This window comes from Protopterus annectens, chromosome 10.part0 (assembly GCF_019279795.1).
Source record: "Protopterus annectens isolate FY-2018-M chromosome 10.part0, PAN1.0, whole genome shotgun sequence".
Classification (NCBI taxonomy): Eukaryota; Metazoa; Chordata; order Ceratodontiformes; family Protopteridae; genus Protopterus; species Protopterus annectens.
Genome location: NC_056744.1, coordinates 572,778,248 through 572,803,972, shown reverse-complemented (window position 1 = coordinate 572,803,972; position 25,725 = coordinate 572,778,248). Strand labels below are relative to the sequence as shown.

Genomic DNA, 25,725 nt, shown 5'->3' with positions numbered 1-25,725 from the left:
CATTAGCCAATATTCATATTATGGAATACCTTTCTGTCAACCACATCAATGATAAGAAACCTCTGCCTTGGAATTGTTCTCCTTCCAGATGACCCTGAGCTAGGAGAATCAGACACTCTGTCATCAGACACTGCTTCAAATTGCTGGAAACCTTTATGGGCTGTTGAAAGAGTGAAAAAAGATGTATCACAAGGCTGCACAATTAGCAAGAGAAAATAGTTCTGTCTCAGACAAATTAAAGAGGATTTTATAAACTCAGAATGCCTATGGTCTGTGGCATCAAACAAGAAAACTATTTTGATGTATTACATAGAATAAATGGGCTTCCTCCACTATCATTAAAATGTTACTCGTGTGTAATTCACTGACATTTCATTCAAATTACATTCCCTTACAAACCCAAGTCACAGAAATGCTTATTCACACATTAAAATAATCATAAATATCACACCACATTGACAAAGGAGAAAATTCAGGACAAAAAGTTGCACTAGATGACAATGTCAGGCGGTTGCACAAATGTCTGTATTTATGTCTGTGAAACCTTTCACAAGTTCAGACAACTACATAACTTGAAACCCACCACTAAACTTTATTAAATACATTTCTCCTGACATTTTACCTAATTCAGTACAGCACAGATTAATTGAATGACAAGGGAACCAACTCAAAATAAACATCTAGTGAGTGGTGAACATTCTATGCAAAACTGTGTGGGCTGACAGCCACATCCACACTCAATGGTTGCAGGACATAGAAACTTGTCTAAACTGAGATACCAACCCATTGCAGGATACATGCACACACACTCACTGTGCTCACAAATCTACAGGTAATTTTTATGAATACCAATTTACCTACATCATGTCTCTGTGATGTGGAAGGAAACTGCAGCACCTGGAAAAACACACACATCCACATCAACACAGGAAGGCTATGAGGACTCTACTAAGAAGGACCTCAGCCAAGAACCAAGCATTGTGAGGCTACTGCACTAATCACTGCTGTATTGTTCCTCAAGGTAAAACAACTTAAGAAGAAGTGCTATCCAGATGACATGAACTAAAAGCACTTCAGGCTTCCTTACAAGGAACCTGTAACCTCATGATTATATTCTGCCTATCCAACAGCGAACACATGCACTTTGAATGAGCATGGGGTTAGCATTAAAAGCTTAAGACACCTTATATACAGTTTCCTTTATTTCCAGCATAAGAAGCAAGTTTGACTGGCTTCAAAGCACAGCCCCACCCTTACACCCAAGTAATGTAGCAAGAGTTCAGGGTTACATGTAAAAATGATCTGTCCACAGAACAGCTACAATGATGCAGGAAAAAAGTAAAGTTGTGTACACTTACCATAAATGTAGATGTTCGAGTGTATTCACTGTTGCAGTCATTACATTTGGGTTATCTGCTTGCAGGTAGCCCTCAGTCGACCTAATTAACTGGGTCCTGCATTGGTTGCTGTCTCTTCTTCCATGACGTCAGGTAGTCAGGGGTATAAAACATGCAGCCGATGCCATTATATCAGTTTTTCTTGCCCCAGATGTCAGGTGCCCCCCCTAATGGGAAGCAATTAAATATAAAAGTACAAAGATATACCTCCAACAAAAAAGCAAATACACCAAAAAGGCTTTTAAGCATAGTAAAGGAAAGTAGAGGTATAGCCAAAAGAAGTTAGGGGGCTGGAGGGAGGGTAACCAGGACTGCAACAGTGAATACACAAGAACATCTACATTAATGTAAGTGTACACAACTGTACTATGTTCTTCGTGCTTCACTGTTGCAGTCATTACATTTGGGTAGATTCCCAAAGCTATGGTTGGGAGGAGGAATTTAGATAGCATTAGGGCCAGCTATAAGGCCCTGCAAGACTGCACTGGCAAAGCCAGCTCTGGATTTAGAGGAAATTGGCAAATGATAATGCTTGGTGAAAGTACGTACAGAACTCCCGGTAGCAGCTTCTAGGATGTCCCTGGTAGAGATGCCTCTGAGAAAGGCTGTAGAGGTAGATACAGCCCTGGTGGAGTGAGGTCTGATCCCCTGGGGGATAGGTTTCCCATGGTGCTTATAACAGAAATGAATGCAATGTCTTATCCATTTAGAAATGGTTTTCTTTGAAATAGCCTTCCCCTCTGCCCCTGCAGCAAATGCCACCAGCAGTTGTTCAGATTTCCTTTGAGGTTTAGTCCTGTTAAAATAGAATCTAAGTTGTCTGTGCACATCTAAGGAATGCAGTATCCATTCCCCTTTATTCTGTGGATTGGGAAAGAAGGTTGGCAAATGAATGGACTGATTAAGAGCCACACTGGATACCACCTTGGGCATGAAGGATGGATTGGTTCTGAGGGACACCCTATCCGCAGGAAAGATGATGAAAGGCTCCACTGCCATAAGGGCCTGTAATTCAGATATCCTTCTAGCTGAAGTGATTGCTAAAAGGAAAGCTGTTTTCCAAGAAAGAAATTTTAACTCTGCAGTAGCAGCTGCCTCGAAAGGAGGTAGAGTGAGTTTCTCCAAGACAAAGTTAAGGTCCCAGGCTGGGGTTGGAGCTCACTTGGGTGGTCTCAAATTTTTGGCCCCTCTGAGGAACTGCTTGAGCAGTGGATGAGAGAATAGGGGAGGTTCTGTGTTATAATGAGCTGAAATGGCTGAGGCGTGGATTTTAATGGAGGAAAAAGACAAGCCCTTATGAAGCATCTCAGTTAAGTATTGTAAAATCTGAGGTAAATTGGGCACTGCTGTGCTCATCCCTTCAGATTGGTTCCAGGCACAGAATTTTTTCCATTTTTCAGCATAAGACTTTCTAGTACTAGGCCTCCTTGCCTCTAAAATGATATCCATCACAGGTTTGCTGAGGGATGATAAAAGAGAGATTAAGTAATTAGCCAGGCTGCAAGGTTCAATGTTAGAAGCTGAGGGTGCACAATCTGGTTCTCCTGCTGAGACAGTAGGGAAGGAGTCTGAGGCAGGTGCCATGGAGATAACCGTGACACACTCCACAGGAGGGGGTACCAGTGTTGGCGCGGCCAGTCTGGAGCAATCAAAATCATCCTTGGTTTGTCCTGTTTGATTTTTAGTAGTACTTTGGAGAGTAGAGGCAGACGGAGGAAGGCATAAACTGATAGGTTTTTCCAGATGAAGGACAGAGCATCCACTTTCCAGGCTTGTTTGTGGGGAGTCCTTGTGCAAAATTTGTCCAATTGGTAGTTCTGGGGAGAGACAAACAGGTCTATATCTGGGCTCCCCCATTTGCTTGTCAACATGTTGAAAATCATTGGTTCCAGTTTCCACTCGTGTGGGTCCATGAGGTTTCTGCTTAGTCCATCTGCCAGTGTATTTAATTTTCCTGGCAGGAATTGAGCTTGTAGGTGCACTTGGTAGCTCAAGGCTGTGTTCCACAATGCCATGGCTAGTCTGCAGAGGGGGTAAGAATGTGTACCCCCCTGCTTATGTACCACATAACAGTGGTGTTGTCAGTCTTTACCATTAGTTGTCCTGGAAGAATGTGGTCCTTGAAGGTTGTCAGAGCATTCTGTACAGCTAACATTTCTTTTTGATTGATATGCAGGTGCATTTGACTTGGGTTCCATTTGCCCTGAATGCACTTCCCTGCCAGGTGATCCCCCCATGCATAGTCTGATGCATCTGTTGTTAGGGTTTCGGTGACAGGGGGTGGTGTGAAAGGTAGTCCCTTGTTTTGACGGCAGGCCTCTGCCCACCAAAGGATCTCTAGGCTTAGGCAAGGTATGATAGGAATCATTGTTTCTAGGTCTTGAAAATGTTGACACCATAAGCTTTTTAGATACCACTCTAGTTTCCTCATATGCAGTCTTGCATATGGAATTAGAAGAATGCAGGAGGCCATGAACCCCAAGGCTTACAGTATTTGTCTTGCAGATAGCAGGGTTTTTGTGGCCACTTGTTTGAAGTAGGTTGTCAAATGAATTTGTTTCTCTGGCGTGCGGTAAGCCATCTGAGAAATTGTATTCAAGCTTGCTCCCAGGAATATAATCTGTTGACAGGGTACCAGGTGTGATTTCTTTTCATTTATGGTGTACCCCAGATAAGTTAAAACCCTTTGTACAAAGGCCAAATGATTCAAAAGTATGTCCTGGCTTTCTGCCTGAATTAGACAATCGTCCAGGTATGGGTATATTTGAATATTTCTTTGCCTGCAAAATGCAATAACTGGAGCTAGGCACTTTGTGAATACCCTGGACACTGTAGATAAGCCAAAGGGCAGTGCAGAGAACTGATAGTGTGTGTAGCCTGCTTTGAAGCATAGGTATCTTCTGCAAGAATCCCTGATTGGGATGTGCAGGTATGCTTCTTTTAAATCTAGTGTTGCCAACCAGGCATCTTTGCCTAGCATAGGAAGTAATTGGTGAAGAGTCAGCATCCTTAATTTTGGAATCTCCAAAAAGGTGTTTAGAGTAGACAGGTCCAGGATAGGACACCATGAAATGTCTTTTCCGGGTACCAGGAAAAGTCTTGAGTAGAAACATTGTCCCTTTTCCTCTTCTGGTACCAGTTGAATAGCCCCCATGCTTAAGAGAGAAAGTACTTGTTTTTGGGCCTCTACCCACTGATTTGTGGGTAGGTCCGGTCACCCGCTTGGTGTTGGCAACGTGTGGAAGTGAAATATGTATCCCTGGGACACTATATTTAAAACCCATTTGTCCTGGGTAATGAGTTCCCAATTCTTTGCATGAAGAGCAGTCTTTCCCCCCAAAGGGGCAGTCAGTTGATAAGTGCTTGGAAATTTTAAAAGGAAGTCATTGAGACAGTTTACCATAGGGGGGAGTCTTATTATTCCCAGATTTGATAGTGGAGGCCCCCACTGCTTAGTTCTGTGTGTCCCCTGGGACTGAAACCTGGGGTTTTTGCTGTGTCCGGTTTTGGCTTGAGAAGACCTGGAAGGGGCTAGAAAGGACCAATTTTTAGAGGGCCAGTGCCTACTAAATCTAGGAGGCTGAACTTGTAAAAAATCTTTAACAGTTTGCATAGATGTAGCTTTATCTTCCACCTTTTTAAGAACTTCCTCAGCCTTTTTGCCAAACAGGTGGTCTTGATTTAAAGGAGCATCCAACAATTTAGCTTTAACATGATTAGGCAAAGATTGCTCCTTAAGCCAAGCATGCCTTCTGAGCACAGACCCAGTAACAGCAGCCCTGCAAGAGGCCTCTAATGAATCAAAACCACATTGCAAAGTATGTTTTCCAACTTGTTCAGCAGAATGCATTAAATCCTGTAATTCTTTATTTTCCACACAGTCAGGAATCAACATCATTTTCTGTTTAAGCAGTCCAATAACATGTTGCTGATACTTTAACATATGAAACTGGCAGTTTAAAGCCCCAATGGCCAAGGTTGCAGAAGTGTAAACCTTCTTACCCCATCTATCCAGCGCCCTGGAGTCTCTATCAGAAGGGGTAGGACTTTTAACAGTAGAAGCCTTAATGCCCTTGGGCCCCTGTGAAACAGTCTCTGGATCTGCAATAGGATTTTTAAAAAGGAACTTGTGGGACTCAGGGACCCTGTAGTATCTGTCAGGTTTTCTGGGAGCAGGAGGCAGGGAATCAGGGGCCAAACTAGAATCCTGAAAAAAGCATAATCGACGATGTCTAGTAAAGAAGGAATAGCTAAAGGCTTATGCTGAGGTATGAGAAGGAAATCCCTAAGCCTCTTTTTTTGAATCAGAAAAATCCTGGCTTTCCCAGTGGAAATGCTCCCTTAGAGTATGTAAGGTTTCCCCAAAAGAAAAATGGAGGAAACAGAATCCTGATCAGAAGATTCATAATCAACTTCAGTCCTAGGCCTCTTAGAAGGGGGGGGGGGTTGGCTACCCCTGATTAGAGTTATTAGATCCTTATCATTTGTTTTTAGGCATAGAGGCCTGAGCATGTGGCCTGGGCATCGTTTTTTTAGGCATGGATCGACATTTAGGCCCAAGTAAAGAAGGAGGCGTGGGTTTAATATGCAAGTCCGTAGGCCTGAATACACCCTCAGAAGCTGGTGCCTGCACAACGTCTCTGGGCCCATCCAAGGTAGAGACATCCGCGGGTTCCATAGTTGAAGCATCTTGCGGCATACCGGACTCTGAATGGGTCTCAGTAGAGGCCTGTGAATCAAAAGTAGCGGGTATCAGGGGCTGTGAAAGAGCCTCACTGAGTACCGGCGAACTGGCGACTGGCTTAGGAGAAGCGTCGTCGGCAGTTTTGGACCTCGGCGGCCTGTATCTGTCTTTATCTTTGCATTTTTTCAGAATCCCGGTAGATGGCTAACCGACGACATTTCTGGATAATTAAACCAAGAATGGAAATATTTAGAGGCGAAAATATACCGACAACGGATAGTGCGCTGATTAAATAAAGCACAAAACCGACAGCAAGGTACATCGTGGTCAGGGCCTAGGCAAGGAATACAGTACGAATGAAAATCTTTATGAGGTATTTGCTTTCCACAAGTAATGCAATTATTAACTTTTACTGACATCAGTAAGGAGCAAGAAAAAGGGTACTTAGCTTTAGTTGAAGACTTCGGTTCTGAAACTCGAAAACGAAAATTTCAGGAGTCGGCCAACCGGCACTTGTGAACTGCTTCTGCTTCAGGCACCGCACGGCAAGAAAGACTGGTGTAATGGCGTCGGCTGCATGTTTTATACCCCTGAAGACCTGACATCATGGAAGAAGGGATGGCAATCGACGCAGGACCCAAGACTTTGTTAATCAGGCTGACTGAGGGCTACCTGTAAGCAGATAACCCAAATATAATGACTGCAACAGTGAAACACGAAGAACATGTATGGATACCAAGGGGTGAAATTCTTGGTTTATTTTTCCTGATAAGTTTTGGTGACTAGTAAGCACAGAAAAATACTCTGAATTAATGACTAACCTGAAGGGACAATTGTCTGGTGAATTACGGGATAAAACAGCAGAAGACTATGTAAGAATCTGATTCACTGAGGAGAAGACTAAACTGAGCCAAAAGTTCGAGAGGGCTTATTCACTGAGAGCAAGAATGTTCAAGTGTCAAATGCTCCAAAACAGAAAAGGCCCAGGAAGAAGAAGAAGAAAAGTTTAGCATAAATTGGAAGCAAATCAAAGAGAAGGTGAAGCTTACACTATGGTGGCAAAACAAAAAAGAAACAAAACAGCTTTTATTCGGAAACAGACACGTGCTGCCAAATTCTGAGATCTTTAACTGCGATCCACAGAAAGGGTACAAATGACAGTGTGAAAAAGGGATATACATGTCAACTACTTCCATGTGATAGATAAGCAGGATAGCAAAATAATTTTTGTACCTTACAGTGAAACGACTTCCCTCCTTATGTACCCAAATCCGCAAATATAACTAACTCTTCACACACTATCTTGTTTTTTTTTTTTTTTTACAGTTCTTGGTAGAATAACTGATTAGATGCACATACCTCATCTGTCTGTGTACTATAACTGCAGTGTGATTATATACATACAATGTAAAGTAATTCTGAATATGTTATAGACTTGTGTGATGTTAACATGATACTCACTTATTAAATTACATACACTAAGTGTGATATAGTATATTTCACTATTAGTTCCTGCTAACTGCCTGTGCAGCTTATGTAATGTGGAGCTTTGTTCCCCAGGTTTCTGCTGAAACCAGCCTTTGTCCCAACAGACTATCAATAACCATATGTTCTCCTGTGTTAATTACTGGTAAAGAATTCTTGCCTAAGGACACAATGTCTAAAATTCATACTTGTACCTTAAAATATCATACTATTAAATCGTACTAATACTGTCTGCCTTGAATCTATGAAAACCATGATCATGTTGTCACGGTATAAATAATCAGTGCTAGTGCCACTGTAACAACAATGCCACTCAAAAGCACTGACCAATGTAGCATCAACAAAGGCAAATGGACAGTGACTTTTGGGGAAAGAGAGATCAGTTTAAGATAAATTTCAAATCATTAACTTTCCCAACATAATTTTATATACAATACATACGGTATATGTCTACAAAATGGTATGCATAGTAGAGCGAGGTTTTGTAAGGGGAATTGTAATACGAAAATGATAGTGTATCTAGCTGTATGTGCAAAATGTCCTGCATTTTATATAGGAAAAACTGAGAGGGCTCTCAAGGACAGAATGTACGAACATGCTTATGATATTAAGATTAAAAAAGAGACTAGTGCACTATACAAACATTCCATCTATTGTTCTGGTTTTAATGGTTTTATTTTTGGTATCATTGAAATGGTTAAAATAAATCCTAGAGGGGGAGATGTTAAAATGTATTGTTGAACAAAGAATTAAAGTGGCAGCTGAGGTTAAAATCTAACATTCCCCCAGGCTTGAATGAATATATTACTATTAAACCAGTGTTATTAGCTAAAGCTTCACAAGTGTAACCATTTCATAAGGTTTATTTTTTAAGGTATATGTATTATTTTTTAACATCACACAGCTATGGTAGGTTATTTTAAAGTTTCATTTAGGAATGAAAGTATAACATAAAAATTATACATGTGGATTTACATCTAAAGGCATTGTGTGTCTTTAAATTTTAATTAGGCCTAATGGTATAGTTAAGTAATATAATGTGGAGGTATCTGATGAAGTCTTGTACTCAAGACGAAAGCGCTTATCCTGTTTGTGAATAAAACAATTTGCTACCATTCCTGGACTTGGACCTCTGTTTGTGGTCTTAGAATACATACATTTATGCTTGGTAAACGTAAAGAAATGGCTCTTTTGGAAGGGCTAATTTTGAGATCTGTAATTGCGATCCATGGAAAGGGTACAAATGAAAGTGTGAAGGGTGCAGTACCTTGAAGTATTCCTGCCAGCTTTAAGGTACAGTAATCTTAGAATTAGTATGTGCAAAGTACCAGGAGGGTTGAGGGCAAAGGCCCTCTCTCATGCACTGTTATTCATATCCACTGCAACTTTAATCACAAGAAAATACTTCACGGATGTTTTACTTAACAACCTTAAGAAAAAAAATCAGTGAGCATGAAAAACTACATTAAAATTACTTTGATGTTAAAGAAGGATGTGAAACAACTGAAGCAGGAAGAAGAACTGAAGAAAGCTCCTGACAATAGTGACTTCATGTGGAAAACTCATTTTTATTTCTATTTATTTATTTATTTATCCTTTTTGACCGGGTTAGTCCCACTAGTCTAGTAGCCTCTTTTCAGGGGAGACCCACAGTAGTATTTATACTATTACAGGAAATTTGGCCAGGGCATCAGGGACCTTTCCCTACTCATTAGAGTGCTTGTTCCATTCTTAGTGCAGGGACGGCTGGGAGGCCAGAACTCACAAAGATCCAAGATGATGGATAGCACAGAAGTGAATGCCGGTGTAGTGTTTGAAGCTCTAACAGATTCTGAGTGGCTGTTTCAGCAGAATTTATTTACTTCATTGGCAGCAAACACTCAAAACAATGATGGATGTGTTAGCGCATCCCTCCAGTCAGGAGAGTTGCAGGACAATATTTTGGGTGAATTGTTGTTTCAGAGTGAAACGGAGAGTGGAAAAGATATTTTATGGGGTGAAATTATACAGAAAATTCGAATGGAGAAATTGGAAGCTATTTTGAAAGAAGACTGCCAGACAAACAAATCATATACAGACATGACTGTTAAAGTGCAAAAAAAGTGATGCGAGATGAACAGAAAAAAAGGAAATGTCAACAATCAAAGGCATTTATGATGAAAATGCAGAACAGAGAAGAAAAAGAAATGGACAGGTATGACATTTGGGATAACTTTATAGTTCCATTGGGTGTGAAGGCCCAGGAAGTAAGAGTTTTTATTCTTATGCATAAAGAGACATTTTGTGACATTACTTTTGATACTGGTTCTGTTCTGGAAAGTTTTTCGGGTGGGTATGAGGAGAAAAAGAACTGTAATACATGTAATTCTTATGTGGTTAAAGGATTTCACAGAGAAATCTTTGTAAAGAAGTTATGTACTATACCAAAGTCTATGATAACAGAGGATTATGGAGAGGGGGTGAGAAAGTCATAATGTACTGAAAATGGAGAAATAAAACTGTTCATATCCCTAGTATAATAAATGTAGAGGGTAACAGAGGTATTGTAAAATATTGGGGACAATCGAAAACATTATTTTCTGTGGAAAAGATGATCATTTGATAAGTAACTGGTAACAGGAAATGTTATTTGTGGGGAAATGATGCAAAAAAAGTGTGAATTCAAATGTTATGAATGTAACAAAAGTGGGCATTTATGGATGGGATGTAATCCATAGAAAAGGATGAAGAAGAAAACAAATGTGAGGACAGTATATGAAGAGAAGGAACAGTCCCAATACAAGACAAAGAAAAAGTAGGAAAGCAAGATCAGAATAAAAATAAAGAGAAACATGAAACAGAAGATAACACAGAATAAGGTACTGAAATAAGTGATGAGAAGGATATAATTTGGAAAATAGTGAAAGGCTAAAAGAATTCTATTGGCAAAAGAGTAAAAGGCAGAAAAAGAATGTTTAAAGGGATAAGTGTAAAATAGAAAAAGAAAGGAAATCGATAATGCAAATGAGATAAGTTCTTCAAATTTACACAATTTCTAGTAACCTACAACACAGACATAATGACAACTTTAGAGTGCTTTCAGTAAATGTAAATAGTATCAAAAATATAAGCAGAACAGGCATCCTAAATTGGTGTAGTAAGTGTGATACTGATGTAAGATTTTTGACAGAAAGAGAGAGATTACAAACAAAGAAACTTTGGGGAGGAGGTACAATATGGAACTTAGGAAAGGAGCTATGTTCAGGCACAGTTGTACTTTGTAGAATATCACTGAAAATACTGAACATAACCATTGGCAATGATGGGAAAATCAACTACTGTAGATCTCAGATGGCATACTGTTGTATACACTTTTTATACTACTTGCTATTTGTTGTTGTATTTATATGTGATTGTTTATGTCTTGGAGCTTATCTCCCGGACCTCTACTGAAAATGGACATATATCCAGTTAGACTAGCTTGGTCAACAAATGTAAAATAAAATAAATAAAAATAATCAGGTATACAGAATTATAGCACTATATGCCTATGTTACAAGTATAGAAAGGGACCATTTATTTCACTACATTTAGTATTATATAGCAATTAATTTAAATATATTAACATGATATTTTAACTGTGATTTGAGAGGAAAAAAGAAGATGAAATGATATTAAGAAAATTTTAGAAGTTATATATACCTCAACTTTATGTCCAAAAATTATTCCAAATCATGAATTCCCACATTTTATAAGTTAATTCATGAATTCCCACATTTTATAAGTTAAGACGGAAATACATTATTTTATTATATCACAAGGTTTAAATATATATATTTAAATATATATAAAATAAATATAGCTAAAGAAGAGACACTTGTAGCAGGCTTTTCAGATCACTCAGCCATATGACTAGAAATACAAGAAAATAAGGCATATATCAGATTGGGAAAAGGAATAAAGAGAATAAATGAAAAGTTATGGAATGAAAAAGGAAAAAAATAAGCATGTGTTTATGGAAAGATCAAATTTTCACTAGTGTGTGTTATAAAACCAGGTCTAAGTAGTGACTGGCTTTATAAGAAAAATCTAACAAATACTTTTAGAATGGCAGTGAAATGTAAGAAAAGTGGAAACATTTGTAAAACGATGTGTATGGAAGCTTTAAAGGAACTGGAAAGGAACAGTATTATGTGACAGAATGGAGAATGTATGAAAAGAATCAAGTGAAAATTAAAGAATTATTTACACTGTAAAAAGAAGAGGTATCAACCTATTTGAGTAGCACAGTTAAACAAAATACTACTACAGAAATGAAAGATGATAGAGGAGAAGTAAGCAGGTTAGAGGAACAACTTATGAATATAATAACAAATTCTGTAAAGAAATTATTTCAAGACAAAAAAGTACAAAAAGAATGGCATGTTAAAAAAAATCAAAACAAGAAAATAATGAATTAGAAAATTATATTTCCTCATATGAATTAAATAAGGTGCTTATACAAGTTCATTTACAGTCAGTTTCAGGATTAGATGGAATAGGATACCAATTTTATAAGAATTTTATGGACTGGCAGAAAAAAATACTTCTTAAAAGTTATGAATTAGTGATTAAAGGCTTTGCGTATAAAGATTTTTGCAGTGATATACTTAAATTTGTATGGAAAAGAAAGATAAAAATAAAACTGAAAATTGCACTATAAGATTTTTATGGAAACAAAGGAAACAAAGGAAGCAAAATAAAAAGTATTATGGAAGATAGCATATATATTTTAAAGGGAAAAGAATGTTAGGAATTATTATTCTTAGTAATGGAAATTGTGGATGATATTATGAAAATGACTGATTAGACCAACATCATGATATGGGATTTAAATAAAGCTTTTTATATAGTACAATATGAACTTTTGTGGACAATTACGGAAGAGTACTACACTAGTAAGAAAATTAAAAATGAATGTTGTTCTGCATATAATAAAAATAAAGTAAGAATTGTATTGAATATATGGTTAAGCAATGAAATAGACAAAGAATGGCATAAGTCAGGGGTGTCCTATAAACAGTATATTATTTGCATTAGTTATGAATGCATTAGTCAGAGATATAAATTTGCACATGAGAGGTGCTACTTATATTACTAATGAAGGGATAAAAATTCCAGTCATGTTTACTTACGCAGTTGACATTATACTGATTACAACAAACAAAAGTCTGGATGAAAAAGGTTATATACCTCAATGTTTAAATGTAATAGGCATGACTTTAAATAATGGATAAAGAAAAAGGACTGGGTGATGTACTGAAGACAGGATGAGTATCTTTCTTGATAAAAAGAAATCTCTGTGTTAATAATAAGATTTTGGGGTAAAAAATGTAAGTGAGGAACAAGGAAATATGACATTAGATAAAATAAAGCTGCTTTGTTGTTTTTGGAAAACATACAAGCTGTCATTTAATAAAAAAAAATTAATTAGTAGTGTATATATTTTTTAAATAAAGAACCCCTACTCTTTTCGATAGGTGCCATGGGATCTTCTGCATCCACCTGTAATACCCCCAACTCAAGAAGATGGGGCCTCAGTTTAATATTTCATTTGAAAGAAGACACACTCAGGAGTGTGGTACCCACTTTACACTGCACTGCAGTGTCAGCAGTTGATCTACCTGGTGTGGGAAGAGAACCCACAGCCATCTTCACCAAAGGTAGGTGCCCTACGTGTTGTGCCACTGACAATGCTATTCTCTTGCTACAGACACTAATCCAACTAATCAACATAAGGAATGCTGGCTTGAGATTAGTGCTGGTCTTCATATGGACTGACGCACAACTAGTGAAATTTCTGGACAGGAACTAAAGACATATGAGGGAAGCAAATCCTAAATAGCTCTGATTTATTATTAGAGTGACCCTTCCCAAACAACCAAATGGATTAGATAGGATTGGAGGAGGACAGTCGAACAGACTTTTCTGGGAAGTAACTGCACAAAATGTTTTTATCAATATTAATCTGTATGGAGTTCAACATAAGAGAATTCTTATTGTGGGCTGGACTCAAGAGTTTTGTGAAGGATAAAAAACACTCAGCAGCAAATACAAAGGATTGTAGACTTCAACAATAAGATTAGAGATATGCAAAGAGACAAAAAGGGACTAATAGCAGTACAACACAGGGATAACAGACAATGATTATTATATGACCTAAAAGAAGGTGAGTCCATCTTAAAATCAGTTTGCTTTCTAGATAATTTGCGAATCAGTCAGGAGAAAAAGGGAGAGCAAACAAGTAAACCAAAGAAACATAAAAAACGCCTCATGTAGTATCTTTGTTCACCACAGGGTATTCCGCTAAAGTGAATTTAGCAGGAAAACAAATTAAGTGTCCAGTCGTACAAACTGAGAATAACTTTAACAAAAACACGTAATCCAAAAGTTTACAATGTAAATGGTTAATCCAAAAGTTTAAAAAGAACCATTTACTTTTTAAACTTTTGGATTAATTAATTAATTAGGAGAAATTAAACTGAGCAAAGTAAAAAAAAGCTAACAGAGAGCTGAAAACAAATAAAATTAGACATAGATCAAAAGTTACAAATAATGAAGCTCTTTCTTTTACCACAATTTCTGTAACATGGGCTGATATTCTGAAGAAACCCAAAGGAAGCCATTAAGGCAAAGGTTCAGGAATTCCCTAGACGAAGGAGGATAGCCTGGGATATAGTTACATTATCAAAAGAAAAAGGTGGAGTATGGGCACCAGGGTTAGGAGACTTCCTGAAAGCATGTCAAACAGCAAACATGACTTGGGAAAAATGGAACTAAGAACAGGAGAGGACTTGTGGGAATTGTTATTACAGCAAACATTAATGGAGCGAGATCTGCCAATACTTAGCAATGGATAGATTTCTCTTTCAAAGGAGGGACATAGCACAGTGGAAGATGCAGTTATTATCTATAGATGGGACAAGAAAAGATAAGGAGAAATGTCAGATGACATGGAATGAACTCATAGAAACATGAATTGCCAGGAGATATGGAGTGGGAGTATCAAGAATTAATAACAAGGTGGTTGAGAATAAAAAAATAAAGGATAAGAGATACAGAAATACCAAAACTGGTAAAAGAAGAATAAAGGAACAACTTAGTGGTGTCTGACAGTAAATGGTTAGAAAGATTAAAAAAGAAGGAAGAGGATACTGTTTTAAAAAAAAAAAAAAAGAAAAGGTGAGAAGTGAAAAAGAACTTCAGGGAAAAAATACCAGAAGTCATCCTGGGGTAAATAATAAACATACTACGATAAGCAACTAAAGCCAGAACATTTAAGATATCTGCATTCAATGACTCCACTGGTATTTTTGTATGCTAGTAAGGATGGGAAAAAAGTTTCCAGTAGCCAGAATGGACTGATGGAGATGCAACAAAGGAAGAAGGTTGCATGCATTATTGAGAGTGTCAAGAAGTAAACAAATACAACATAGAATTGGTGAGAATGCTAAGTGCAATGCTATGAAGGGAGGCTATGTTAACAAAACAATTATCCTTACGGAATATAGACACCCAAAACAGATAAATACTTTACTGTAAAAATAATGCTCCGAGAGGAAAAAAGGATGGCAATAAACAAAGGCTTGACATGAATGCTGCACTCTCAAGGTGAATTTCTTGGCATCTATATCTCAAACAAACAATAAGCAAGTTATGATTGCAGAGCCAATCATAATCCTCTATATAATCCTCTTCTGTAGTTACAGGATTACTGCCTTTAACTGTTAGATGTTACGCACAAGGCAAAGCAAAAGCACTCAACTTGTTGTTTTATTCTAAGTTGTTTATATTTTACTAGCTACGTAAAATTATTACTACTTGCTTAAGTTTATTGGAAGCTGGACAGGGGGTAGCCACATAATTTAATTTTTAATTAAACAATTAAAAAAAATTACATTTCTTCTTTAAGGGCATCTGTGCATGTGATTTCTTCTTTGAGAACACACTCAGTATCTCTGTGCGAGTCTTTAGTACAATGCACGCACATTGATGCAGATGTAAGCATTCCTGCTGCTTCTTTTCGCATGCGGAATTTAAACATGGAGAACTTGTTTGCTGCCATGAGAGAGATGACTGAGGAATTCTTTCCTTTGGTAAGTTAAAGAACTTGCCACGTGTGTGTGTGTGTGTGTGTGTGTGTGTGTGTGTGTGTGTGTGTGTGTGTGTGTGTGTGTGTGTGTGTGTGTGTGTGTGTGTGTGTGTGTGTGTGTGTGTGTGCATGCATACGTGTGTAAAATACCCTAGTTAGGGATGGCAGGATAGTTAGTTAAATAACTTGCTCAGGCTCCAAACCTTTACCTTGGTTACAGAATCCTCTACACCAACTACCAGACTGCTCAATGAATGCAAGTTGCAGTGGATTTTAAAGGAATTGTGAGTTTCAGTGTATTTTCAATGAACTGTGACTTTCAAGAGAAGAAAAGTTTAATGTTACTCATGCTAAGTCTGTTTTCAACGTGCAACGGTTTTGTTTAGCAAATGACCGTCAGTGTTTGCGCTATAGAATTTGAAAGCAGTGTTAGTAGCATAACAAGTAGCATACTTGCCTTTGGTGCAGAAGGCTGTAGGTTCTACTCACATACCATGTAGATGGATTGCTGATAGTGTGATGCACATTAAGAGGGATAGGGGAGCTGCACTCCTGAGTTTGTCCTCTTTTGGATGAGATGTCGAGTAACTGTGAACCTTTTGTTGGTTTGCCAACAATTCTCTATTGCAATATAACCAGCTTACCAATTTTTTTTTTAATTTAACATGGGCAGTTTATTTCTCAAGGGCAGCAGGCAATGGATTTATAGATGAAACACTTAAATGTAAAGTTGTTTGCCAGCAGCAACCTCTTCTTCTCATTAGTAACAGATCTCTTTAATGTGGAATTATTCAGATGACTTTTACTTCTACAGAGATTATGTATATTGACAAATACTGGTTGATTGTAATGACAGAAGTCTGAGTGGCCTTTTCTGATCGAAATGTTCTGAAATGGATAGTTTTGTCATTGTTGGTTCATATGTTTTGTTTCATCACTTACTGGAAAAATGTTCAAAACTACAAATTTAAAGCACACTCTTAACAAGTGGTGCTGTATTACACAAGGAGTATAATTTAATACAATCACAAAGGTGAATCAAAGAACACACGTATGCATGGTCCTAAAAATGTGTGCAAGAGGCTTATGGTTTGAAAACAGCCCAAAGGTAAACAATCTGCCACTAACCAGATACATTTTTTTGAATGTGGGTTTCAATGCCATTTCAATGAATGTGTTTCAAGGACAGTGACGTTTACTGTTCATACTATGTCTGTTTTCATTGTGAGACTGTACTGTTTTATTTAGCAAGTGGCTATTAGTGCTTGTACTATAAAATTTAAAATAGAATTTTACATTAAATCCAAACATCTGAAATCATTGTAGAAGTAAAGAAGAAAGTCATACGCACACTTCAGGTCTGAACAGTCTTTATGGTAAATGGGGAGAAATAACCAAGTAATGGGACACTGGAATGACTTTGGGGAGGAGGGGTATCCATGACCCTGCCTAGGGCCCATTTGGCCATGATCAGGCACTGGCTTATACACACTAAGGCCTTAGTAAGTTTAATTCTATTGGCTGCCAAAAAAGCAGTTACTAGAAAATGGAAATCAAAATCTAAACCAAGTGTATTTGAAGTATTGAATATTGTAAGGGATCTTTATAAAAGGAAAGGAGCAAATTACATAAAAAATGGAATTTGTAGGAACAATATATGCAAATTAATGCTCAGGAAGAGGTGTGAGGTTTAAGGGATGGCTGGAGTTGTAACTTTAGACTGAATGACAGTTGTTACAAAAAAGAAAACATATATGCACTGTATAATGTATATAAATGAAAAAAATGTTAATATGGTTTGTTTTCTTTTGTATTAATGCAATTGTGTATGTGTGTGTGTGTGTGTGTGTGTGTGTGTTAAATGATAATTTAATAAAGGTGTTAAAAAAAAGAAAGAAATGAGTTACGGTCTTTCTTTACTCAAGATGCATAATACAGGTTCAGGACTGGCTTTTGTATGAAGATGGGAATCTTGACTTGGAAATTATAGGCTTAACTGGTGCACAGCAATACAACAGGAAACATCTTTATGCTGAATTAGACTGTGTCTACTGAAACAATGCTAGGATGGGGTTAAAGAAAACCTCTGGCAAAGGCAACCCATGGATGAGTCAAGACATTGTCCATCTGATACTGTCCTTATCGCTAGTAAAACTTATTTGAAAGAGATGTCAACCTAAGTATGCTGCTGTGAACTAATCCATGGCCTGTAGCAGCTTATATTTCCATTAAACCCAAGTTTATGATAGCTTTTAGGCTACTGGACTTTTTACCTCTCTGAGGAATCCCCCTCCCCTGGGTGGTTGAACCTTATGACTTTCATCCTTATATATGGGTATAGACCCATTACTCATCTGGGGATGTTTATGTCTGGCACACGATGTCCATTAAATGTGCAAGTTTATTGAATGGAAGGGCTTGATGATTACATATAGTGGGTTTTGGGTAAAGCTTGTTTAAAATATATCCTTGATTGTAAAGTTGGTACCCTTTTAGGGTTATGATAAAAGATCAGGACTAACTATTAATACACAGACACAAATTATAACACAAAAGTGTTTTAATAAAGTATAGTCGGTGTATAGTTATAAAGTATGAAAGTGTTTTAATACAGTATGCTCTAACATGTAGTTAGAAAGTATGATTTTTTTATTAGATTGTACTAAATGGAGAGTACTCCTGGGAAAGTATTTTAGAGATGGGGTGGGAAGATGGCATAATGGTTAAGGTGTTTACCTTACAGACACAAGGTGCAGGGTTTGATTCTCACATGGGGTAATGGGCTAGGCTTGAAATGGCCCACAAAGGTAGTTAGCCTAGTACTAATCTATGAACCTATGAACCTATGAGAGTGGTTTATCTGATGCTTGCACTGCCCTCATATGCAGACTTCCATCTTTCTAAAAGAAAAGGGCTGGGTTCCTTAACAATTCAAAATCCTTATAGAAAACTTGATTTATAAATGGATCTCTAAACTGGAAAGTAAATGGTTAGGATGACATTTAATGATGGTCTCAGTACAGCATTCAATAACATTACAGAAGATTACAATTCTTACTGCAATAGTGTGATAATTTCAGTTATTCTGTGATAATAAGACAGGCACATTTTGCTTGTAAGTTGGGTATTGCAATGCTGTATTAGATGGTATGGCCAATTATGAAAGCATTATACTCTCCTTGTCAGCAGAAAACAACATAAAAGATTTACCTCACAGTTTCAGAAAGATTCAGATAAGAAAGTTACTAATACCATGTAAATCTTTGCGTGTATAATAGCAAAAAGTTAGTTGTGAGCAATGAAATATGGTGTGGGGAATGTTAAGATTATTATTAACTAGAAAATATATATACCAAAACATTAAATAAGATAGCTAGAGTTGGTTAAGTATGCACTATCTTACCGAAAAAAGAAGTTATGTACCTACCATAACATTCCATGTTAGTTGTCTTCATCTCGCCTTCTTTCTTGATTGTTGGGATCGGAGCCGATCCTGTTTGCCCCTAGCATAGGAAAGGAAAAGTTGGTCCGACTTTCTTATATCCTTCGTTCTATGCAGGTAAAAACGCAATTGTCGATGAACATCCAATTGGTGTAACTTGTATTCTGCCTTGTTGGTGTGGTTAGGAAAAAACACAGGGAGGTCTATAGATTGGTTTAGGTTATTCTCTGAGCAGAATTTCAGAAGGAAGGAGGGATTAGTTCTCAGAGCAACCCTGTCCTTATGAAAAACTAAGTATGGAGGATGAACACTCAGTGTCTGAAGTTCCGAGACACGTCTGGCTGAGGTAATAGCTACCACAAAGAGAGTTTTCCAAGATAAAAACTTAATGGAGCAGGATGCAGCCGGTTCAAAAGGGAGCATAGTCAAAGAGGTTAGTACCAAATTAAGGTCCCAAGGAGGAGGGGGATCTCTTACTGGGGGCCTAAGGAGAGTAGTTCCTCTGAGAAAGGCTTTACACAGCTTATGAGATATAATGTTTAGATTGGAAAAAACAACATGAAAGTTAGAGATGGCCACTAGTTGCACCCTGATTGTGGCAGAAGCGGACCCAGAATGCAAAAGCTCTGTTAGGAACCCCAAGATTTCATGAACTGGAGCTGAAAAGGGATCTATGTTCCTAGCCCCTGCCCAACAAGAGAAACATTTCCATTTGCTAGCATAAGTCTTCCTAGTAGCGGATTTGTGAGAGGAGACAATAATCTCACACACAGCTGGGGAAATGCTGGGAAGCCTGGCTAGGGTTGGAATTGGATCAACCAAGCTGTGAGCTGGAGTTTTTGGAGGGATTGATGCAGCTCTCCTGATTGATGAATCTGCAGGTTTGGAATAGGATCCAGAGTCCAGGGCTGCTTGAGGAGGTGACAGTGCAGGAACAGAAACCATATCTGTCGAGACCAGTAGGGGGCAATGAGGATCATTTTGCAACCCAATGGGATAGCTTTCTGTATGAGTTTGGGTATAAGAGGGAACGGAGGGAAGGCATAAAGACGTCCCTGAGGCCAATCGTGGACTACAGCGTCTCTGGGAGGGTGACCAGGAAGCAGTAAAAGGGAGAAGTAGTTGCTGCATTTGCTGTTGAATGGAGTGGCAAACAGATCGCAGCAAGGCTGCCCCCATTTGCAGAAGATCAGATCCGCAACTACCTGATTCAGAGACACTTCGTGAGGCATGAGAATAGTTCTGCTGAGCCTGTCCGCTATGACGTTGGACTTCCCAGGAATGTGCGTCGCAATCAGAAATCGTTGGGAGGCAATCGCCCACTGCCAGAGTCTGAGAGCTTCTCGACATAGGGGGTAGGACCTGGTTCTGCCCTGCTTGTTGATGTACCACATCACTGACTTGTTGTCCGTTTGAATTGCAATGGTCCCAGAAGGGAGAGAGTCCTGAAGGGCTTGCAACGCTAGGAGCACGGCTCTCATCTCCAAGACATTTATGTGCAGATGGTACTCGTGAGGCTGCCAAGTGCCTTGGACTGTCCTGCCCTGATAATGCCCCCCCCCCCATCAGAGAGACATCCGTGGTCACTGTGGCAACCGGAGGGGGCTGTATGAATGGTCTGCCCTGAGACACTAGTGGGGAGACCATCCAACAGGAAAGGTGCCTTTTGCATGTTTCTGTAATCATGACCATATGAGACATGGGGAGCTGTTGAAAGGACCACTGTGTGAAAAGAAGCCACTGAAGCAATCTCATGTGAAAATGGGCCAGAGGTATCAGAAGAATTGCCGCTGCCATAGAACCCAGAGTTTGAAGGACCAACCTGACTTGTACCCTTTTGCATTGCATGAATATATGAACTTGCTGCCGAATTGTGGCCATCCTGTCTGGTGGTAGCCTTGCGGACATGCTTCTTGTATCTAAATCTGCTCCTATGTACGTAATAGATTGACAGAGCAACAAGGCAGATTTTTCGAAATTTATAGTAATGCCTAGCTGGGCACAGATTGAGATTGTATAGTCCCTGGCTTGAAGGAGTTGATGCCTGGTAGTAGTAGTAAGGAGCCAGTCGTCTAGATATGGAAACACCTGGAATCCTCGACGTCTCAGGTGAGCCATGACTACTGCCATGCATTTGGTGAACACCCTGGGGGCTGTGGTGAGACCAAAGGGCAGAGCTCTGAAAGTACAGTTTTGTACCTACCATAAATGTAGATGTTCGAGTGCGCATACAGCTGCAGTCATCACACTTGGGGTTATCCTGCCATCAGGCAGGTCCTCGGTTGGCCGAATTCCAAAGTCTAGGTCCGGCGTCGGTTGTCGTCGCTTCTTCCCTGACGTCAGTGCGGCAGGGGTATAAAAGAGGCAGCCAACGCCATTTTCTTCAGTTTTTCTTGCCCCAGATGTCAGGTGCCCCCAGAAAGGAAGGCAAAACATGATGTCATGCAAACATACATAAGTAGATAAATCAAAACAGTAGTTGCAAGCAAATACACCATAAAGGAATACCCCAAATAGGTTGTATGATAAAGGTGTTTGTCATAAGCCCTGTCCTAAGAGAGGATGGAGGGAGGGTAACCTGGACTGCAGCTGTATGCGCACTCGAACATCTACATTTATGGTAGGTACAAAACTGTACTATGTTCATCATGCATACAGCTGCAGTCATCACACTTGGGTAGAATCCCAAAGCTAAGTAAGGGTGGCTGGTACTAAGCGGAATTAGGAGGGGCTAGAATGCCCTGCAGGACTGCTGTGGCAAAGCCCGCTCTAGATTTTGAGTATAGTGGAAGGTGGTAGTGCTTGGAGAAAGTGTGCACTGAACTCCAAGTAGCTGCTTCCAAAATGTCCTTGGTAGGGACCCCCCTGAGGAAAGCTGCTGAGGTAGCTGTAGCCCTGGTGGAGTGGGATCTGATGTATACAGGCACTGATTTTCCATGAAATGAATAACAAAAGCGTATGCAGTGGGCTATCCATTTTGAAATAGTCTGTTTGGAAATGGCCTTTCCTTGAGCACCTGTAGTATAGGACACAAAAAGCTGCTCAGATTTTCTGAATGACTTTGTTCTGTCCAAGTAATAACGAAGTTGCCTGTGAATGTCCAAGGAATGTAGTAGCCTCTCTCCTTTGTTCTGTGGATTTGGATAAAAGGTAGGTAAATGAATAGACTGATTCAAAGCCACACTGGATACTACCTTTGGCATGAAGGTAGGGTTGGTTCGTAAGGAAACCCTGTCCTGATGGAAAATGATGAATGGTTGCACAGCCATGAGGGCCTGTAGCTCCGAAACCCTGCGTGCTGAGGTAATAGCCAGAAGGAAGGCTGTTTTCCATGACAAGTATTGTAGCTCTGCTGAAGAAGCCAGCTCAAAAGGAGGCAGTGTCAGCTTCTCCAATACGAAGTTGAGGTCCCAAGCTGGAGCTGGTGGTTTCCGTGGGGGTTTTATATTTTTTGCCCCTCTGAGGAACTGCCTTAATAGAGGATGTGAGAATAAAGGAGGATCCGTATTGTATTGTGCTGAAATGGCTGAAGCGTGGATCTTGATGGAAGAGGACAGGCCACTGTTTAACATCTCAGTTAGGTACTGTAAAATCTGAGGTATATTTATTACCCAAGGATTCTGACCCTTTGCTTGATTCCAGGAACAAAATCGTTTCCATTTGGCGGAGTAGGTTTTTCTAGTGTTGGGTCTCCTGGCCTCCAAGATGACATCCTGTACCTCCTTGGAGAGGAGAGTTTGTTGGTAAACTAAGGTATTCTCCATGCAGCTAGATTTAGAGTTCTGAGCTGGCTGTGAAGGGTCTTGTAGTTGTGCTGGGACAACAGAAGAGGAACTTGAGGGAGGATCCATGGTGGTGAGTGTGACAGGCTCTTTAGGAGAGGATACCAGTGCTGTTGTGGCCAGTCTGGAGCAATGAGAATCATTTGTGGCCTCTCTGCTCTGGTTTTTAATAGGACTTTGGCCAGTAGAGATAGAGGCGGGAAGGCATAGACTGTCAATGTTGTCCAATTGAAAGAGAGTGCGTCCACTTTCCAGGCCTGTGGATGATAGGTCCTTGAGCAGAATTTTTTCAACTGGTAATTTCTGTGGGTAGCAAATAGATCTATGTTTGGCTGTCCCCATGCCTGAGTTATCTTTGAGAAGACTTGAGGATGCAACTTCCATTCGTGTGGGTCTGTCATATTTCTGCTTAAGTTGTCTGCCAGTGTGTTTTCCTTCCCTGGCAGGAATTGTGCCTGTAGTTGAATTTGTAATTCCAGTGCTGTGTTCCATAGGGTCATGGCTTGCCTACACAGGGGGTATGAATGCGTTCCCCCCCGTTTGTTTATGTACCACATGACTGTGGTGTTGTCTGTCCTTATTAATAGCTGGCCTGGATGCAGTAGGTCTTTGAAGGTCATAAGAGCATTTTGTACGGCTAGCATCTCCTTTTGGTTGATGTGTAGGTGCATCTCTTTTTGGGACCATTTTCCCTGAATACACTGACCTACCATGTGTGCTCCCCAGGCGTAGTCCGAGGCGTCTGTTGTGATGGTTTGAGTTGCAGTAAACAGAAAGGAAGACCTGTGTTTCTTTGGCATGCTTGAGCCCACCACAAAAATTCCTTTTGAAGGCATGGAATGAGTGGTATAATTGTTTCCAAGCTGTGGCTGTGCTGAGACCATAAGTTTTTTAGGTACCATTGTAGTTTCCTCATATGCAGCTTTGCAAATGGTATTAGTAGGATGCAAGATGCCATGAACCCCAGAGCCTGCAGGATCTTCCTTGCAGTTAGCTTGGTTAAAGTTGCCATTTTGTTGTAGTATTGAGACAGTTGCCCTTGTTTGTCTGGCGTGAGGTAGGCCATCTGGGTTGTTGTATTTAAGCTGGCACCCAGGAAAATTATCTGTTGAGAAGGTATTAGTTTTGATTTCTTTTTGTTCACTGTGTACCCCAGGCAGTTTAACAGTTTTATTACAAATGCCAGATGTTGCAATAGAAGGTCCTTTCTGTCTGCTTGGATCAGGCAGTCGTCCAGATATGGGTAGATTTGGATTCCTCGTTGTCTGCAGAAGGCAATTACTGATGCCAGGCATTTCGTAAACACTCTGGGCGCAGTAGATAAGCCAAAGGGCAATGCAGAGAACTGGTAATGGGTTGAACCTGCAAGAAATCTGAGGTATCTTCTGCAATCTTGTCTGATAGGGACATGCAGGTATGCCTCCTTGAGGTCCAACATTACCAGCCAAGACTCCTTGCCCAGCATGGGAAGAAGCTGCTGTAATGTGAGCATCTTGAATTTTGGTACCTCTAGATATGTGTTTAGAATAGATAGGTCTAAGATGGGTCTCCAATCTTTGTCCTTCCTTGGTACCAGAAATAGCCTTGAATAAAAACCTTGACCTTGTTCTTTTGCAGGTACCTCTTGAATTGCTTTCATATCCATGACAGCGGAAATTTGCCTTTGTGCCTCTGCCCACTGATTTTGTGGCAGGTTTGGCATGCCTCTCATTTTTGGAAGGTTGTGAAAGTGGAACCTGTAGCCTCTGTCTATAATATCCAGAATCCATTTGTCCTGTCTAACAATGTGCCAGTTTTTTGAAAATAAGGCCAGCTTTCCGCCCAAAGGTGCTGCCATTATATCTTTGTTCGGCAGGCATAGGGGAAAGTCATTGCATCCGTTTTCTAAATGACTGTGGCCTATCTTCTCCACCTCTGGGGGCTGGTGTTTGCCACTGTCTAGCTCTGTAAGATCCTTGAGGTTGTCCTCTACCCCTTGGGCGTATGTATCTGCCCCTTTGGGGTCTGTCCGTGGCTGGAAAGGACCAATTTTTTGAAGGCCAGTTTCTGCTAAAGCGTGGAGGCTGCACCTGCAAGAAATCTTTAACTGTTTGCATAGATTTCGCTTTTTCCTCCATTTTCTTTAGGTCCTCCTCAGCTTTAGCATCGAACAATACATCTTTTTGTAGTGGTGCATCTAATAACTTTGCTTTGACATGATCTGGTAAGGTTTGCTCTTTGAGCCAAGCATGTCTATGTACAACAGACCCCATGACAGCAGCTCTGCATGAGGCCTCTAAAGCATCAAAACCACACTGCAAGGTACGTTTCCCCACTTGTTCTGCTCCATGCAACAAATCCTGCAACTCTTTCAAGTCTGGCTGTTCTGTTTGTGTCATTTTGCCTTTCAGCTGAGATAGCAAGAACTGTTGGTATTTTAACATATGAAATTGACAGTTTAATGCCCTCATGGTTAAAGTGGCTGATGTATACACCTTTCCCCCCCCCACCTTTCTAATGCTCTAGAATCTCTCTCTGAAGGCAAAGGGTTTTTAGCAGTAGAGGCCTTAATCCCCTTGGGACCCTGTGAAATTGTTTCTGGGTCAGCAGTATGGCTTTTATAAAGGAACTGGTGAGAATCAGGAACCCGGTAATATCTGTCTGGTTTAACAGGGGCTGGAGGTAATGAGTCTGGATTAAGACTGGCTTCTGCGTACACATCATCCAAAATATCTAAGACAGGAGGAATAGCCAGGGGCCTATGCTGGGGGAGTAGTAGAAATTCCCTGAGCCTTTTCTTGGAATCTGAGTAATCTTGGCCTTCCCAGTGGAAGTGCTCTCTCAAT

At 39.7% G+C, this 25,725-nt stretch overlaps 1 protein-coding gene across 2 annotated transcripts in view; it reads right to left on the bottom strand.

Moving 5' to 3' along the window:
- SZT2 (SZT2 subunit of KICSTOR complex) overlaps positions 1–25,725 on the bottom strand; it is a 3,556,133-nt gene that overhangs the window by 1,029,016 nt on the left and 2,501,392 nt on the right. For both annotated transcript variants that reach the window (XM_044085412.1, XM_044085413.1), the window contains exon 57: positions 30–160. In XM_044085412.1, the coding sequence (XP_043941347.1) occupies positions 30–160 (131 nt within the window). The remainder of the gene's footprint in view (positions 1–29; positions 161–25,725) is intronic.